The following is a 17,512-nucleotide window of genomic DNA, read 5'->3' on the forward strand; positions in this document are numbered from 1 at the left end:
TGGGTATTAGAGAGGGCACAGATTGCATGGAGCACTGGGTGTTGTGCAAAAACAATGAATTCTGTTACGCTGAAAAGAAATTTTAAAAAAAGAAAATTAAGCTTTTTCAGTTTATAAAACTAATATGTATTTATATAGAAAGATGGAAAATAATTGTCATAACTGAATAAGCATTTGTTAAGATTTTATTCAAAATTATTTTGCTGCCCCCATCTTACATTCCCAAATCAGCTTATTCTCTTGAAGGGTACAGCTGGTGGGGAAGATGGTACTGTCATCCTATGTTTCAAGATGTACCAGTCTGTTTAGAACATTGTTACACAGGAGTACAAGCAATACCTTAAATGTTTTAGTGATTATCATAGAATAACCAATATGAGGAGTCAGAAACGAGTGAAAAGCACTTTTTCTCTTCAGTATCTTCGATGTGGGTTTCTTCTAGTGGCATATGAACTAATATTACCTTCCTAGTGTTGGAATTCCAAAAGCCTGAATTTGGATCCTAGTTGTGCTGTTCAGCAGTTGTGTGACTTCAAGCAAGTCATTGTAGCTGAGATTCAGTTTTCTTCTCTTCAGTAAAATGGGTTTAATAATCTCTGTTCCACTTAACTCACAGAATTGCTTTGAAAAATCAAATGAATGGGATATCTGTCAACTGTAATGTGCTGTATTAGTTTTAGGTGCTTCTAACTGGACTAAAGAATGAGTGCAAGGCTACTGCAATTCAATAATATTTGAATATAGTCTAATATTCTTGTTTTATTCAAGGCAAAAATTTGTTAAGAGGGGAAACACACCACAGACTTTTCTTTCTGTGTCTCCTCAGTGCCCTGGAGACTAAAGAGGAGTGGTCAGATCTCAGACTGCATTTATAGCAACCAAGAAGGTAGCAGGAGGGAAGTGGTACTGTGAGGACTGGCATACAGAAAGTAGTCCATGACCTGTCTCTCCCTCCTTCCCAGAAACCTGGAGCTTAACTATTGCATGCCTCTGATGTTTCTCTAGGAAGATGGTAGGAGGCTCAGCAGGGCATTTTATTCTTGATTCCCTCTTTTAAATTTGTTCTCTCTTTAGGTTTTAGAGGTTGAAGGATACAGATGGGTTTTTGTGGAGAATGACATTAGAATATGGATTCACTAAATATTGATCCCTAACAACTTGACTTTGATAGTGTTTCTGCAAATAGCTTGTTAATGAAAGTGGCAGCTAGGGCTGGTCAGCACAGAAATCTCCCTCATTGAATTGTCCATGGGCATACACACATATGCAGATGATTTTCTTTTAAAAGGACAGATTGCTGGGACACCTGGGTAGCTCAGTGGGTTAAGCCTTTGGCTTCGGCTCAGGTCATGATCTCAGGGTCCAGGGATTGAGCACCACATTGTGCTCTCTTCTCAGCAGGGAGCCTGCTTCCCTTCTTCTCTCTCTCTGCCTGCCTCTCTGCCTAATTGTGATCTCTGTCAAATAAATAAATAAAATCTTTAAAAAAATAAATAAAAGGAGAGATTGTTAAAGCCGACTAACAAATCCCATAGAGAAGGCTTCCTTCCTGCAGTTTCACATTATTATTCTTGCTGATTTACTAAACACCCCAATTCACTAATCTTAGATGTGGTATACATGCCTTTGTTTAAAGTGTCAAAGAAGATCAGGACTTGAAGGGACATCTGTTCCAATCCTCATCATTTTAGAGATACGAGTCTTAAAGTATAGAGACAAAAAGGACATGCCCGAGATATCCTAATGAGATAGAGGTGGAACCAGGACTAGACTTTGTTGAGGATCTCCCCTTTGGTGTCTCATGTAGCTCTCAGTGTGTTCTTCAATATGACTCAGACAAATCTTGATCAGTGCAGGGGTGTCTTTCAGCTGGACACTTGCTTTTCTACAGAGAAACACCCATTACTTAGCCTTTGGGGTAGGAGGCTGTTACTGGAAGTATTTACATTTTACTGCCAATGCCCATTAGCCATGTATCTATTAGAAAACTGTTTCTTTTCTCGCATGCTCTCTTGCTCCATCAGAAAAATTCTCCAGGCTTTACATAAGTAAATTTCTAAGATGGGTAGGCTACAACTTCAGCTGCAGTGAGCTACTTGGAATCTGCTTCAAAGATTGTTAATCCAAGTGTTTTCTGGGGACCTATGCAAAGATTCTGCTTAGCCCAGTTTTTCATCTTATTAAAGCTTCAGGGACACCAATGGTTTTGATGGACTACCTGAGAAAATAGATTAGTATTATTTGCCACACTTATCTATAGTGATTGACAATAGCCTTGGCTTTTTCTTTCTCTTCTTTTGTAGATCTACCACAGCCCCATAACAAAACAGGAAGAAAGTGAGTCAAATTTATGGTCTATTGACATTACAAACTGCTTGCTGTCCTAATCAGTTAATGTTCTGTAATACTGACGCAAATGTGTTGATGACTCTGTGTGGAATAAAATTCATACCTATTTTTTAGTATGTCTACTTAGTGAAATAAGGAAGTCACTTTATCTTAGTTTATGGTATAGGTAGTAATAGTAATATAGAGAAGAACATTGTATCTTTCTTATTCTAAACACAGGATAGAAATTATGTGCATTTCTACCCTGACATTTCATGTCTGATGTTGCTCATGCCTAAAATAAACATAATGCAAAGAGATCAGTAACAGTGTTTTGTGGTAGAAGAGTAAAAAACTCTTTTAAGGGGAAAATATTTCTATTTAAGGGTATTAGTGATGAAAAACCATACCCCTTAATCTCTCACTGCAGTCTCCTAGCATGATCAATAAATGGTTGGTAGGTAAAGCTTATTATAGCAGGATCTAACTCTGTTTTCCTTTGTTTCAAATAGTGGAACTGAATGAAGTGGGGTTCAAGTTTGTTAGGAAGTGCATCAATGTCATTGAGACCAAAGGTAAGAAATGAACCAGAGGGGGCGCCTGGGTGGCTCAGTGGTTTGGGCTGCTGCCTTCGGCTCGGGTCACGATCTCAGGGTCCTGGGATTGAGCCCCGCATCAGGCTCCGTGCTCCGCAGGAAGCCTGCTTCCCTCTCTCTCTCTCTCTCTCTGCCTGCCTCTCTGCCTACTTGTGATCTCTGTCTGTCAAATAAATAAATAAAATCTTTAAAAAAAAAAAGAAAAGAAATGAACCAGAGTATTGGTGGTGTTTGAATTTGGTCACTCTGAATTTATTCTAGGGAAATTTCTTAAAATTAGCAATGATGTTGTTTGTTGGTCAGGACTCATTTTAGCGATAAAGACTATTTATAAACCTGGAACACTAGACATAAATTTCTAAAATTCTAGCAAATTTCAAGCCAGTGGTATCCAAGTATATTGGGATAATTTGTGGTTTCCTGCATTTAAAGAGAAAGAGCTTAATTAATCAAATGGTACAAAGTTCTAAGTTATACAAGATAATTATGTCCTAGAGATATGGTGTACAGCATAAAGCTGTAGTTAACAATACTGTATTGTAGACTTTAAAATGTGCTAAGATGGTAGATCTTATGTTAAGAGCTCTTATCACAAAAAAATAATGAATAAGGAGGGCTACAGGAAAGCTTTAGAGGTGATGGGTATGTGATGGGTAGATTGTGGTGATGGTTTCACTTATCTCCAAACTCACCAAGTTGTATATATTAAATATGTACAGCCTCTTGTATTTCAAAAAAATAAATAAAGAGAAAGAGCTTCCAACATCTTATAAGATATTCTAAAGTACTACTGAACACTCCTCAAGTAGTGTTCTTACCATTCCATCATAAATAAATAAGAGTTCAATTTCTACCACAGTACATATCAGTTTAGGGGCGCCTGGGTGGCTCAGTGGGTTAAGCCTCTGGCTTCGGCTCAGGTCATGATCTCAGGGTCCTGGGATTGAGCCCCAAATCAGGCTCTCTGATCAGCAGAGAATCTGCTTCCCCCTCTCTCTCAGGCTGCCTCTCTGCCTACTTGTGATCTCTCTCTCTTCCAAATAAATAAATAAAATCCTTAAAAAACTCTAACTCTCTAGTCTCTCTCTGAGAATTGTTAGAATGTAGGCAGGTAGTATATGAGCCAAGCCTCTCTGTTTAACATATGCCATAGTCCATCCCTTTCTTCCTTTATATCACTGCTCACAGGCAACTCGGAGATTGGTATTTCCTCCTTTTTCAATTAAAACCTAGCTCCCTTCCAAGATGGTGGCACTTTTCCCAGCCACCCGCTGCTACCCACCTAAGCATATTTTTCTTTTTACTATAAAGTATATTCTCTTCTGTTCATATTAATGAAATTTTGGTATAATCCAAATGAAAGTGTAGAGAGAATAATTTGGAGAGAGGTTTCAAAACTGTTCCCCTATTGTAGGGAAAGGCTGGAGAGCATGGAGAGGGTAGAGAGACACTTTTCTGTTTGAACTGACTAGGATGTAAGTACCTACTTTCTTTACCCTGAGGGAAATGAAAGCTCTAGCTGTGAAACAAAACTGATCTCAATTTCTTTCCCTAGGGATCAAGACAGAGGGATTGTATCGTACTGTGGGCAGCAACATTCAGGTTCAGAAGCTGCTGAATGCCTTTTTTGGTAACAATTTTAATTTCATAATTCTTATTGGAAATTGTGTATTAAAAATAAATGTGACTAAAAGAGAAAGGAGACATTGCTAAAAAAGGTTATAGAATGTTTAAGAAATATTTTCAAAGGAAAAATATACACTTATTTGCCTACCCTGGCTCAGAGACAATCTTGCATTGATACAACTAGCATTTCTTCTTCACCACATCATATTGACACCTGAGAACCTTTGCAGTCTGGCTTCTACCCCAACCTCTCCACTGGAACTACTTTTGCCAGGCATAGAAGATATCACAGCAGATATTCACAGCAGATAGTTCTCACAGTTTGTCTTGCTTAAAGTTTTGAAGATATTCACAGTGGACGGTTTTCACAATCTATCTGGCTTGATCTCCTTGTTGACTACTCCCTCCTTTTTGAAACTTTCTCCCTATGTGACTTCTGTGATTCAACATCTTGTGATTTTTCTAAAATCTTGTGTTAAAACTTTCAAGTGACTCTTCTCAGGTCCTTTTTCTTCTCATCTTTTAAATCTTGGCTGGGTATTTTCCAGCATTCCCTCTTTACCAGCCTTTATTTCTTCCTCTACATGTATTCCCAATGAAGAAATATTAACCTGGTTATGCATGACATTTTTTCACTTTTTACATGTCAAGTAATTTTTAAAGTTTTTATTTAAATTATTTAAATTTCAGTTCATTAACATACAGTGTGATAGTAGTTTCACATGTATAATATAGTGATTCAATACTTCCATACAACATCAGTTGCTCATCAAATGCAGTGCTTAATCCCCATCACCTATTTAACCTATCCCTACCCAACTTTCCTCTGATAGCTATCACTTTGTTCTCTACAGTTAAGAGTCTGTTCTTGGTTTACCTCTCTCTTTTTCCCCCCATGCTCACTTGTTTGGCTTCTTAAATTCCACAAATGAGTGAAGTCGTATGGTGTTTGTCTTTCTCTGACTGACTTATTTGGCTTAGTGTAGTACTCTCTAGCTCAAATCACGCCATTACAAATGGGAAGAGTTCATTCCTTTTGATGGCTATGTAATATTCCATTGTGTATATACCACATCTTCTTTATCCATGCGTCAGTTGATGGACATTTGGGTTCTTTCCATATTTTGACTTATATTCAAGTGCTGCTATAAACACTGGGGTGCATTTATCCTTTGAATTAGTATTTTTATATTCTTTGAGTGAATACCCAGTAGCACAATTCCTAGATTATAGGGTAGTTCTGTTTTCAACTTTTTTGAGGAACCTCTGTATAGTTTTCCAGAGTGGTTGCACCACTTTGCCTTCCCACCAACACTGTAAGAGGGTTCCCCATTTCCACATCCTCATCAACACCTGTTGTTTCTTGTGTTGTAATTTTAGCCATTCCAACTATTGTGAAGTGGTATCTCATAATAGTTCTGATTTGTATTTCCCTGATGACTAGTGATATTGAGCATTTTTTCATGTGTCTTTTGGCCATCTATTTGTCTTCCTGGGAAAAAAATGTCTAGCCATGTGTTCCCATTTTTTTAAATGTTCAGTTTTATAAGTTCTTTATAAATTTTGGATACTAACCCTTTATCAATGTGTCATTTGCAAATATCTTCTCCCATTCCGTAGGCTGTCTGTTAGTTTTATTGATCATTTCCTTTGCTGTGCAGAAGCTTTTTATTTTGATGAAGTCCCAGTAGTTTATTTTTGCTTTTAATATTTTGCATGTAGATTATCAGTTTTCCCAATATCATTTTTTGAAGACAGTCTTTTTTCCATTTATATTCTTTCCTGCTTTATTGAAGATTAACTAACCATACAATTGTGGGTACATTTCCAAGTTTTCCATTCTGTTCCATTGATCTATGTGTCCTTTTCTGTGCCAGTACCATGCTGTCTTGATCACTACAGCTTTGTAATATAATTTGAAGTCCAGAATTGTGATGAATTCAGCTTTGCTTTTCAAGATTGCTTTGGCTATTTCGGGTCATTTGTGGTCCCATACAAATTTTAAGATTGTTTGTTCTAGCTGTGTGAAAAATGATGTGGGTAATTTGATAGGGGCTGCTTTGGATACTATAGTCATTTTCATAATATTTCCTCTTCCAATCCATGAGCATGGGATCTTTTTCCATTTCTTTGTGTCATTTTCAATGTCTTTCATCAGTGTTTTATAGTTTTCAGAGTACATATCATTTATCTTTTCAGTTAGGCTTCTTCCTATGTATGTTATGCTTTTTGGTAGAATTGTAAATGGGATCGAGTCCTTGAATTCTCTTCCTCCTGCTTCCCTATTGGTATATAGAAACACAGCAGATTTCTCTACATTGGTTTTGTATCCTACAACTTTACTGAATTCATTTATTGTTTTTAGCAAATTTTTGGTCTAGTTTTTCAGGGTTTCTAAATATAGCATCATATCATTGGCAGGTAGTGAACATTTGACTTCTTCCTTGCCAATTTGGATGCTTTTTAAATTTTTCTTTTTCTTGTCTGATTGCTGTGGCTAAAATTTCCAGTACTATGTTAAGTGTCAGTGGTGAGAGTGGGCATCCCCTGTTGTTTCTCACTATAGAAGAAAAGCTCTCGGGTTTTCCTTACTGAGAATTATATTAGCTGTGGGTTTTTCATATATGGCCTTTACATTGCTTAGGTATTTCCTCTAATCCTACCTTTTTTAGGATTGTTATCATGAGTGGATATTGTACTTTGTCAAATGCATTTTCTTCATCTACTGAAAGGATCATATGGTTCTTTCCTTTCTCTTATTAATCTGGTTTGTCACATTGATTAATCTGCAAATTTTGAAGCACTTGCTCCCCAGGAATAAATTCCACTTGATCATGCCAAATGATTCTTTTAATGTACTGTTAAGGATTCAATTTGCTAGTATCTTGTTGAGAATTTTTACATCCATGTTCATCAAGGATATTTACCTGTAGTTCTCTTTTTAAGTGGAATCTTTATCTGCTTTTGGTATCAGGAAAATGCTGGCCTCAAGGATGAATTTGGAAGTCTTCTTCCTCTTCTAGTTTTTGGAATAGTTTGAGAAGAATAGGTATTAACTCTTCTTTAAATGTTTGCTGGAATTTCCTTGTGAAGCTATCTGGCTCTGGACTTCTGTTTGTTGGGAGATTTTTTTATTGCTGATTCAATTTTTTAGTGGTTTTCAGTCTGTTCAAGTTTTCTATTTCTTTCTGTTTCAGTTCTGGTAATTTATATGTTTCTGGAAATTTATCTACTTCTTCAAGGTTGTCCAATTTGTTGGCATTTTTTTTCATAATATTCTCTTATAATTATCTTTCTGTGGTTTTGGTTGTTATTTATTCTTTCTCATTTGTGATTTTATTTATTTCGGTCATTCTTCTCTTCTTTTTAATAAGCCTGGCTAGGAGTTTATCAACTTCATTAATTTTTTTCAAAGAACCAGCTACTGGTTTCATTGTTCTGTTCTATTTGTTTGTTTTGTTTCTGCATCATTTCTTCTGCACTAATTTTTTTTTCCTTCTTCTACTGGCTTTAGGCTTCATTTATGCCTTTTTCTAGCTCCTTTAGGTGTAAGGTTAGTTTGTATGTTTGAGATTTTTCTTGCTTCTTGAAGTAGGTCTACATTGGTATATACTGCCCTCTTAAGAGTATGTCTAGCAATTTTTATAGGATTCTGAAAATCATGGGTATTACATGTCTATTTTGTTGACTTCTATTAAAGAGTATTGAAATTTGTTTTTTAGGTAGTTATTTGTAGATCAGCTATCCATTTGATGCTTCTTTTTAAGCTTGTAAGGACCAAAATAAGCTATCTTTTACTGGCTAGGTTAGCCGTACTACTGAAGTCTGTCTTCTTTTGTCTCTTCATTCTTATTGTTTGGAACTTAAACATCTGCCAGCTCTGCATCACTTCTTGGAATTGTTCAGCTTAAAATTCCTTGATCTGTCCATTGGCTAACCTTGTAGACTTTTTTTTTTAAAGATTTTTTATTTATTTGAGGGGGAGAGAGAGAGAGAGAGAATTCACAAGCCAGGGGAGCAACAGAGAGGGAGGCAGAGGGAGAGGGAATGAATCTCAAGCAGACTCCATACTGAGTGCAAAGCCCAATGCAGGGCTTGATCCCATGACCCTGAGATCATGACCTGAGTCAAAATGAAGAGTTGGATGCTCAACTGACTGAGCCACCTAGGTGCCCCTAGCCTCATAGAGTTTTATCTTGGCCACTCATAGCTTAGTATTCAATGGACAGACTCAAGGAGATCCACGGAATTTTTTTGTTGTTGTTGTTCTTTCTCTGTACAGCTCCCTCTTTTCTGGCATAATGCCCTGCAAATTCTAGCTTCCATAGCCTCTCTGAACTCCAGGCTTTTTCTCTTCCACCTGAGCAAGACTTCCATGCTGAGCTTTGAGTTCTTATTCCTGATGCTACTATTCAGAAAGTGCTTTTAGGTAGCAAGGTGTGACAATGGTAGGACTTATTTTATTTGTTTCCCCTTTTTTCAGAGTCATAGTCCTATGCTGTCCATTGTTCAATAACTACAAATAGCTCTTTCTTACTTACATTTTGTCCAGTGTTCTTATTGTCACAACAGGAGAGCAAGTCTAGTGCCAGTTATTCCAACATGGCCTGGCATAAAGTCCCTCTGCAGGGTTTTACTAGCACTTCTATGCTAACAGCACCCAAAAATCTCTAGTCTAGACATCATTTCCTGAGTTCTAAACTCAGTGTCTCCAGTTTCTCACTGAACCTGTGCTTACTAAACATAGAGTGATCATATCTGTATAGCATAGTCTGTTAAATCATCATGGCATGGCAGAGATGTTAATCTCCAAAGGCTGAAGGAATCAGAATTGGAATTGTCTTTGTCATAGTCTCTGTCTGTATATACATGTTTCACAGATACATATATTTGACATGTCCAGAACTAAACTTAATTGTTTTTATCTTTCTGCAAACCTGTTGTTCTTCCTTTTGTGAATGGTAGTGAACTGATAATCTCAGTTTTCATAAAGCATCAGAAAACAAACTAAGTGTGGAGAGCTGCAGTTTGAATAAAGCACATATATTTGGTCTCTTCTGTGATGCATAGCTTAATTTTCATAACCCTATAGGCCTGACAACATAACCCTGTTAGTACATGAGGATGCAACAACATGTAGTAATAGCAGAATGTAGAGTTTTTGTATTATAGAGTACATTATTATTGCCTCAGCATTGCTTGCTTTTATCACTTTATATTCTTGACTTAAAAATTCACATTGTCCTATTCCTGGCCTTTTACAGCACATTTTATAAGCTATAGGACACTTTTTTGTTTGGGAAAGGGCTTAGAGCATGGCCCAGCATATTTAGTTTCTGAAAAATTATTGGACTCATTAACTGTTTAGTTAATTTCATTCTTCTACCTAATATATAATAAGCTGAAACATGTGCCATGCTCGGCATCCTACTGATTCTCTTACAGGCTTCAATAGGACTGAAATGGTTCCTTCAAATCGTACATGGCAATATGATTTGATTCATGTATCATAGAAAGTGGCAGGGTTGGCATATTGCATCTATTCAACATTCAGCTCCAAATATTACTTACGTGAATATCTGAAAAATAGCCCAAGAATTTCTGGATATAAATATTTATACATACAATATAAAACAGTGCCTGTTTTACATATTTCTGCATAAAAGTAGTAATCCCTGATTCTTTCCCTAATTCCAATTCTAGATTTGATGATCCTTATTCATTTAGCAAATGAATCTACTAAGGGTCAGGCATTTTGCTCAAGGGTATAGGTTAGAGTGAACATACCACTAGCATTTCCTACCTTTGTGGAGTTTACATTCTGTAGGATAGACTGACTTTCTGCTAACTTACAATTTATCTTTGTGTGGAGTGATCTCCCTTCTAAGCTTCTTTTATATTCTATCTTCCGGGGATTCTCATGGGATCCTCAAAGTTGTCTTGCTTCTTTTCACCCTTCCCTGATCTATTCTCACACCATTAGGGGCTGACTGCTTTGGCTTTGTATAGACTCATCATGATTTATTCTGGGAGAAAGAACATTCCTCTTACTAGCACAGCATGTTTTCCTCTCTTTTTTCCTTAAGTCTTGTGCTCTATGCCCATCAAAAGTACACTTCTAGTATTGTTTTTTTAACTTCAACAACCTTTAGACTACTTTCTTTATAGTGTTTCCTACAACACATGACTGTGGGCTTTTTTCTGTTGTTTACTAAAGACTTCCATTTTTTCCCCACCTGAAAATCTGTCTTTTTGGCAAATAAAATGCAACACAGACTGCTAAGTCAGTGGGAGGGGGAAACACATCCACAATAAATAATTATTTTTCATTCAGTCCACCATTGGGTTAGTCACATTTCTCCCCCACCCAAGATTGTTGCATTATGCTTTATGTTAACATATCCTACAAACTGATGGGAAGCATTTTCACTCATGCTTAATCCATCATAAACCACTCAAGTCACAGAGAAGCTAATCTGATTACCTCAGAAACAGCTTGGTACTGCATCTAAGTGTTCTGCTTCTCCACCTCTTATCAAGTCATTGTCATCTTATTAATGATAATGCCTCTTATAATAATTACATATATTTATATTATAATTTTAATAATTATAATCATGCTCGTGACAATACCAGTGTACCTAGCACATTGCAGGTACTCAGTAACTGTTCCTTCACTGGAACTCTAAAATCTTGTGCTCTAGAGAGTATTTCACAATGACTGAAACAGAGGGGTGAGATAGAGCAGTATTGACATGTGTCCTTTATGAAGTTGATTCTAGCTAGGAAGTCATCCACAGAAAATCATTATTTACTGAACTAAACAGAGGAGAAACGAATATAGTGAGTAAAGTAACAAACCATTGGTAAGATGTTACTTATTTAGGTTTTAAAATTTCTCCTTTTATCTTTACACTATTAACAGAAAATACATTTAATTTTCAGAAACCAAATGGAGCACCTAATGTAATCATATGTAGACAGTTAAATAGAGTAGAGATGAGAATAGACTTTTAAAAAAAATCCCTCATACTTAAGTGTTCAGCATCTGAAGAATTAAGTTTAGTATTAAACTCACATATATCGGGGCCCTGGGTGGCTCAGTGGATTAAAGCCTCTGCCTTCAGCTCAGGTCATGAACCCAGGGTCCTGGGATCGAGCCCCGCATCGGGCTCTCTGCTCAGCGGGGAGCCTGCTTCCTCCTCTCTCTCTCTCTCTCTCTGCTTGCCTCTCTGTCTAATTGTGATCTCTGTCTGTCAAATAAATAAATAAATCTTTAAAAAAAAAAACCTCACATATATCTAGACAAATAGATAATAAATATGTATCAAAAAGAAGCAACTTCAAATTATATGAGTTCTTTGAGTAACAGTGAAATAATACCCCTAGCAAGTAAAACAAAACCATATCACACTCCACTTTAGGAGCTGTAAAACTTGAACTCTATGCATTTATCTGTAAAGCAATTCTGTAGGTTAATCACTTTTTTTATACTCAAGTATAGTGGGGAACTTTACTTTTCAATATATATCAAGGCATTTTTATTCCCAAGGTCAGGTGTGTATATATGTGCACACGTGCATGTATTTAAAAACTTATATAGTTTCAGCACATTAATCACAATTATACTTGGTAACCTAGATAGGTACTTTGAGTATTCTCAGATCATGTGTGCTACACATGTAGCACAGTACTACAAGAGGCTGGAATAATTGGTAAATAGTTATTTAATGTTGTCCTTTTTGAAATTATTTATTTGCCTCCAGTTTTGAAGCTAGAAATAAAGTTTGTGGTCTGAATATTTGTTCTTTATCGATTGTTTTCTTAAAAACTAAAAAAACAGATACCAAATTCATCTTTAGTTCCCAACGAACATATTGCCCTTTTCTAGCATTCTTGTCAATGTGTGAAAAGGGGGATAGAAATACTTGTGTCAGAAGTATCTTAACTTACAAAAAAAGTTAAATTGTTGACATGTAAATCTGGTAGCCTCCTTACTGTACCTGCTCCCTGCTGCTGGGTTTCTAATCTGGATAGTCTATTTGCTATCTCACTATGAATAAGGAACCGGGAAACTTTTTGCATTAATGTCCTATCGCTACTGTAACAAATCAGTCTTAGGGAGTTAAAATCAAGGTTATTGGTGGGGTTGCATTCACGCTGGAGTATCTAAAGGAGAATCTGTTCCTTTGCCTTTTGCAGCTTCTAGGAGATGGCAGCTTTCCTTGTTTCCTATATGCCAGGCACTGTATCAGGTGGTAGGTGTATATTAGTAAAAAAACAGACAAAAATCTCATTCCTCATGAAGCATAGAGTCTAGCAGCTGCCATATAGTTCATGGATATAGTCCTCCATTTTCCCCTCAGAGTAAACTCTGGAATATCCCAGATCCAGGGTTCTATTGATCTCCACCTGACAGTATAGGCAATTGGAAAATAGAAATCACAGTGTTCCCTTATGAAGAACCATTCTGCTTCTTGAACCAAAGTCTTTGTACCATTTATCTGAAGCATATAAGAAGAATATATTAACTTTGGGATAATGTAGATATATTCTTTTTTTCTGATAGAGAGTATATATGCTTCATTTCCTCTGTCTGAACTCCACTGATTCTCATTTTTTTCCTAATCTTATTGCTTATCTTCTGCCTCCTCCTGTCTTGGCTTGTGAACCCCTTTCTACTTTCCTTAGACCAGTCTTTCAGTTAATGACATTTCATCCATTGATTCATCCAGTGTTGATTGAATGTCTACTATATTATAGACATTAGTGTTTATGGCTGGTCTTTACCTCTCTATCTTTTTCTTTTTCTCTTGTTCTTCACATATCCCTTGCCTTCTATTTTGATATATTGAGACTATCAATTTACTTTCATAATATGTCTCCCATTAGCTCACACTGGAGACCCTTTCAAATACAAATAACCAGTCAAGTCAATCAGAAATGAAAGACTAGTCTTCTCTAGATCAAAGCTAGTTGTCATCTGGGAAAATTTCATTTATAGAATTCTCAGGTAGGTAGTACATGCTGTAGCATTCCTCAATCTATTTTTTTTTCACAAGATTTTTTTCTCTTGGATCTCTAGCAATCTAATATCCAGCACAATGACTGACATAAATATTTGTAGAATGAATGAGTGCTGTAAAGATAATTCCAAAAGTCCAAAACATATGACACAGTGTTAGCCACAGCAAAATCGAGCTATAGTTCCATATTCATATATTTATCATGTACTTTTTTTGATGCGCAAACTCTCATATAGTTTTAATCATGGTACAAATAATTAATTGCCAGTTACATTTAGCAATCGTTCACATACTTTTTCAAATAAAAACAAACATTAGAAATTAGCAAAATTGTAGAATAAGAATGCTCAGCAAGTACCATTGTAGTGTGAGTATACATTCTAAATTGATTTTACAGATTGATCAGTCTATACTTGCACTCACAATTTTACATTCCATGGTAGGTACATGTACTGCTATAACATAAACTGTGGCATATTAAAAATTTTAAGAGCTAATTTGCGCAAAAATTCTTTTAAATTGGGCAACATACTGTCTAACAGTTAGAAAAGAGCTGCAAGGATCTGTAGAAAATGACAGGTTTTTTTTTCCTTTAAAACATTTTTATTGTCATAGAGTATATACAACATAAAATTGCCATTTTAGCCATTTTTAAGCATACAGTTTTGTGGCATTAATTACATTCACAGTGTTGAGCAAACATCGCCACTATTTATTTACAAAACTTTTTCATTATCACAAACAGAAACTGTTTAGCAATTAAGCAATAACTCCTCACAACCCGCGTCCAACGTTTTTTTTATTATGTTATGTTAGTCACCATACAGTACATCATTAGTTTTTGATGTAGTGTTCCAGGATTCATTATTTTCATATAACACTCAATGCTCATTAGAGCACATGCCCTCCTTAATACCTGTTACCAGGCTACCCCATCCTCCCAACCCCCCACTCCTCTGAAACCCTCACACTGTAGTCTCTCATGGTTCATTTCCTCCTCTGATTCCCCCCTTCAGTTCTCCCTTCTTTTCCCTAATATCCTCCATGCTATTCTTTATGTTCCACATATGAGTGAAGCCACATCTATAAAAAAACTTCTCAAACTCAACACCCCAAAAAACAAATAATCCAGTCAAAAAGTGGGCAGAAGACAAGAACAGACACTTCTCTAAAAAGACATACAAATGACTAACAGACACATGAAAAAAATGTTCAACATCTTTAGCCATCAGGGAAATGCAAATCAGAACCACACTGAGATACCACCTTACATCAGTTAGAATGGCAAAAATTAACAAGGCTGGAAGCAACAAATGTTGATGAGGATGTGGAGAAAGAGGGTTCCTCTTACACTGTTGGTGGGAATGCAAGCTAGTACAGCCTTTTTGGAAAACAATATGGAAGTTCCTCAGAAAGTTAAAAATAGAGCTACCCTATGACCCAGCAATTGTACTACTGGGTATTTACCCCAATGATAGAGATACAGGGAAAAGAAGGGGCACATGCACCTCAATGCTTATAGCAGCAATGTCCACAATAGCCAAATTGTGGAAGGAGCTGAGATACCCTTCAACAGAGGAATGGATAAAGAAGATGTGTTTCATAGATAAAGAGTTTCCAAGACCAGCAAGGCTTAAAAGACTATGCAACCAGCAAGGCTTAAAAGACTATGCAACCACCAAGCTGACACTGCAGGAAATATGAAGGGGGATTCTATAAAAGAGGAAAAATCCTAAGAATAGCATTGAACAGAAATCTAGAAACAATCTACAGAAAGAAAGACTTCAAAGGTAACACGATGTCAATAAAAACCTATCTATCAATAATCACTCTTAATGTGAATGGCCTAAATGCGCCCATAGAACAGCACAGGGTTGCAGATTGGATAAAATGACAGGACCCATCCGTATGTTGTCTACAAGAGACCTATTTGGAAACTAAAGATACACCCAGACTGAAAGTGAAGGGATGGAGAAGCATTTTTCATGCCAATGGGCCTCAAAAGAAGGCTGGGGTAGCGATTCTCATATCAGATAAATTAGATTTTAAACTGAAGACTGTAGTCAAAGATACAGAAGGACACGACATCATTCTTAAAGGGACTATCCACCAAGATTATCTAACAATTGTAAATATCTATGCCCCAATATGGGAGCAGCCAATTACATAAGAAAACTGTTAATCAAGATGAAAAGTCATATTGATATGAATACACTAATAGTAGGAGATCTTAGCACGCCTCTCTCAGAAATAGACAGATCATCAAAGCAGAAAATCAATAAAGAAACAAGAGCATTAATGGCACATTGGACCAGATGGACCTCAGATATATACAGAACATTCCACCCTAAAACAACAGAATACTCATTCTTCTCAAGTGCACATGGAACCTTCTCAAGAATAGATCACATACTGGGTCACAAATCAGGACTCAACCCATACCAAAAGACTGAGATGATTCCCTACATATTCTCAGATCACAATGCTTTGAAACTGGAGCTCAATGACAAGGAAAAGTTCCGAAGGAACTCAAACGCCTGGAAGCTAAAGACCACCTTGCTTAAGAATGATTGGATTGGGGCGCCTGGGTGGCTCAGTGGGTTAAGCCTCTGCCTTCGGCTCAGGTCATGATCCCGGGCTCCTGGGATCGAACCCCACATCGGGCTCTCTGCTCAGCAGGGAGCCCACTTCCCCCTCCCCCCACCCTCTGCGTACTAGTGATTTCTCTCTCTCTCTCTCTCTGTCAAATAAATAAATAAAAATCTTAAAAAAAAAAAAAGAATGCTTGGATCAACCAGGAGATCAAAGAAGAACTGAAACAATTCATGGAAACCAATGAGAATGAAGACACTTCCGTCCAAAACCTATGGGATACAGCAAAGGTAGTCCTAAGGTGGAAATATATAGCCATCGAAGCCTCCCTCAAAAAATTGAAAAAGCCAGGGGCGCCTGGGTGGCTCAGTGGTTTAAAGCCCCTGCATTCAGCTCAGGTCATGATCTCAGGGTCCTGGGATCGAGCCCCACATTGGGCTCTCTGCTCAGAGGGGAGCCTGCTTCCTCCTCTCTCTCTGCCTGCCTCTCTGCCTATTTGTGATCTCTGTCTGTCACATAAATAAATAAAATCTTAAAAAAAAATTGAAAAATCCAGAACACAGCAGCTGTCTCTACACCTTAAAGAACTGGAGAATCAACAACAAATCAAACCAGCTCCACACATAAGAAGGGAAATAATCAAGATTAGAGCTGAGATCAATGAGGTAGAAACCAGAGATACAGTAGAACATATCAATGAAACTAGAAGCTGGCTTTTTGAAACAATCAATAAGATAGATAAACCACTGGCTGCACTAATCCAAAAGAAAAGAAAGCCCAAATTAATAAAATTATGAATGAAAAGGGAGAGATCACAGCACCAAGGAAGTAGAAACAATCATCAGAAGTTATTATCAACAGTTATATGCCAATTAGCTTAGCAACCTAGATGAAATGGATGCATTCTTGGAAAACTATAAACTCCCAAAATTGAACCAGGAAGAAATCAACAACCTGAATAGACATATCTAGTAACGAGATTGAAGCGGTGATCAAAAACCTCCCAAAAAACAAGAGCCCAGGACCTGACGGATTCCCTGGGGAATTCTATCAAACTTTCAAAGAAGAAATAACACCTTTTCTCCTGAAGCTGTTTCAAAAAATTGAAGCAGAAGGAAAACATCCAGACTCTATGAAGCCAGCATTACCCTGATCCCCAAATCAGGCAAAGACCCTACCAAAAAGGAGAATTTCAGACCAATATCCCTGATGAATATTGATGCTAAGATTCTCAGCAAACAGGATCCAACAGCACATTAAAAAGATTATCCACCATGACCAGGTGGGATTCATCCCTGGGCTACAAGGATGGTTCAACATTCGCAAATCAATCAATGTGATAGA

General features: G+C 37.0%; 1 protein-coding gene across 4 annotated transcripts in view; it reads left to right on the forward strand.

Annotated features, from left to right (window-relative positions):
- OPHN1 (oligophrenin 1) overlaps window positions 1-17,512 on the forward strand; it is a 526,945-nt gene that overhangs the window by 299,306 nt on the left and 210,127 nt on the right. For all 4 annotated transcript variants that reach the window (XM_059385802.1, XM_059385799.1, XM_059385801.1 and 1 more), the window contains exons 13-15: window positions 2,304-2,337; window positions 2,841-2,903; window positions 4,480-4,554. In XM_059385802.1, coding sequence (XP_059241785.1) covers window positions 2,304-2,337; window positions 2,841-2,903; window positions 4,480-4,554 — 172 coding nt within the window. The remainder of the gene's footprint in view (window positions 1-2,303; window positions 2,338-2,840; window positions 2,904-4,479; window positions 4,555-17,512) is intronic.

This window comes from Mustela nigripes, chromosome X, assembly GCF_022355385.1.
Source record: "Mustela nigripes isolate SB6536 chromosome X, MUSNIG.SB6536, whole genome shotgun sequence".
In the NCBI taxonomy this organism is placed as follows: Eukaryota; Metazoa; Chordata; class Mammalia; order Carnivora; family Mustelidae; genus Mustela; species Mustela nigripes.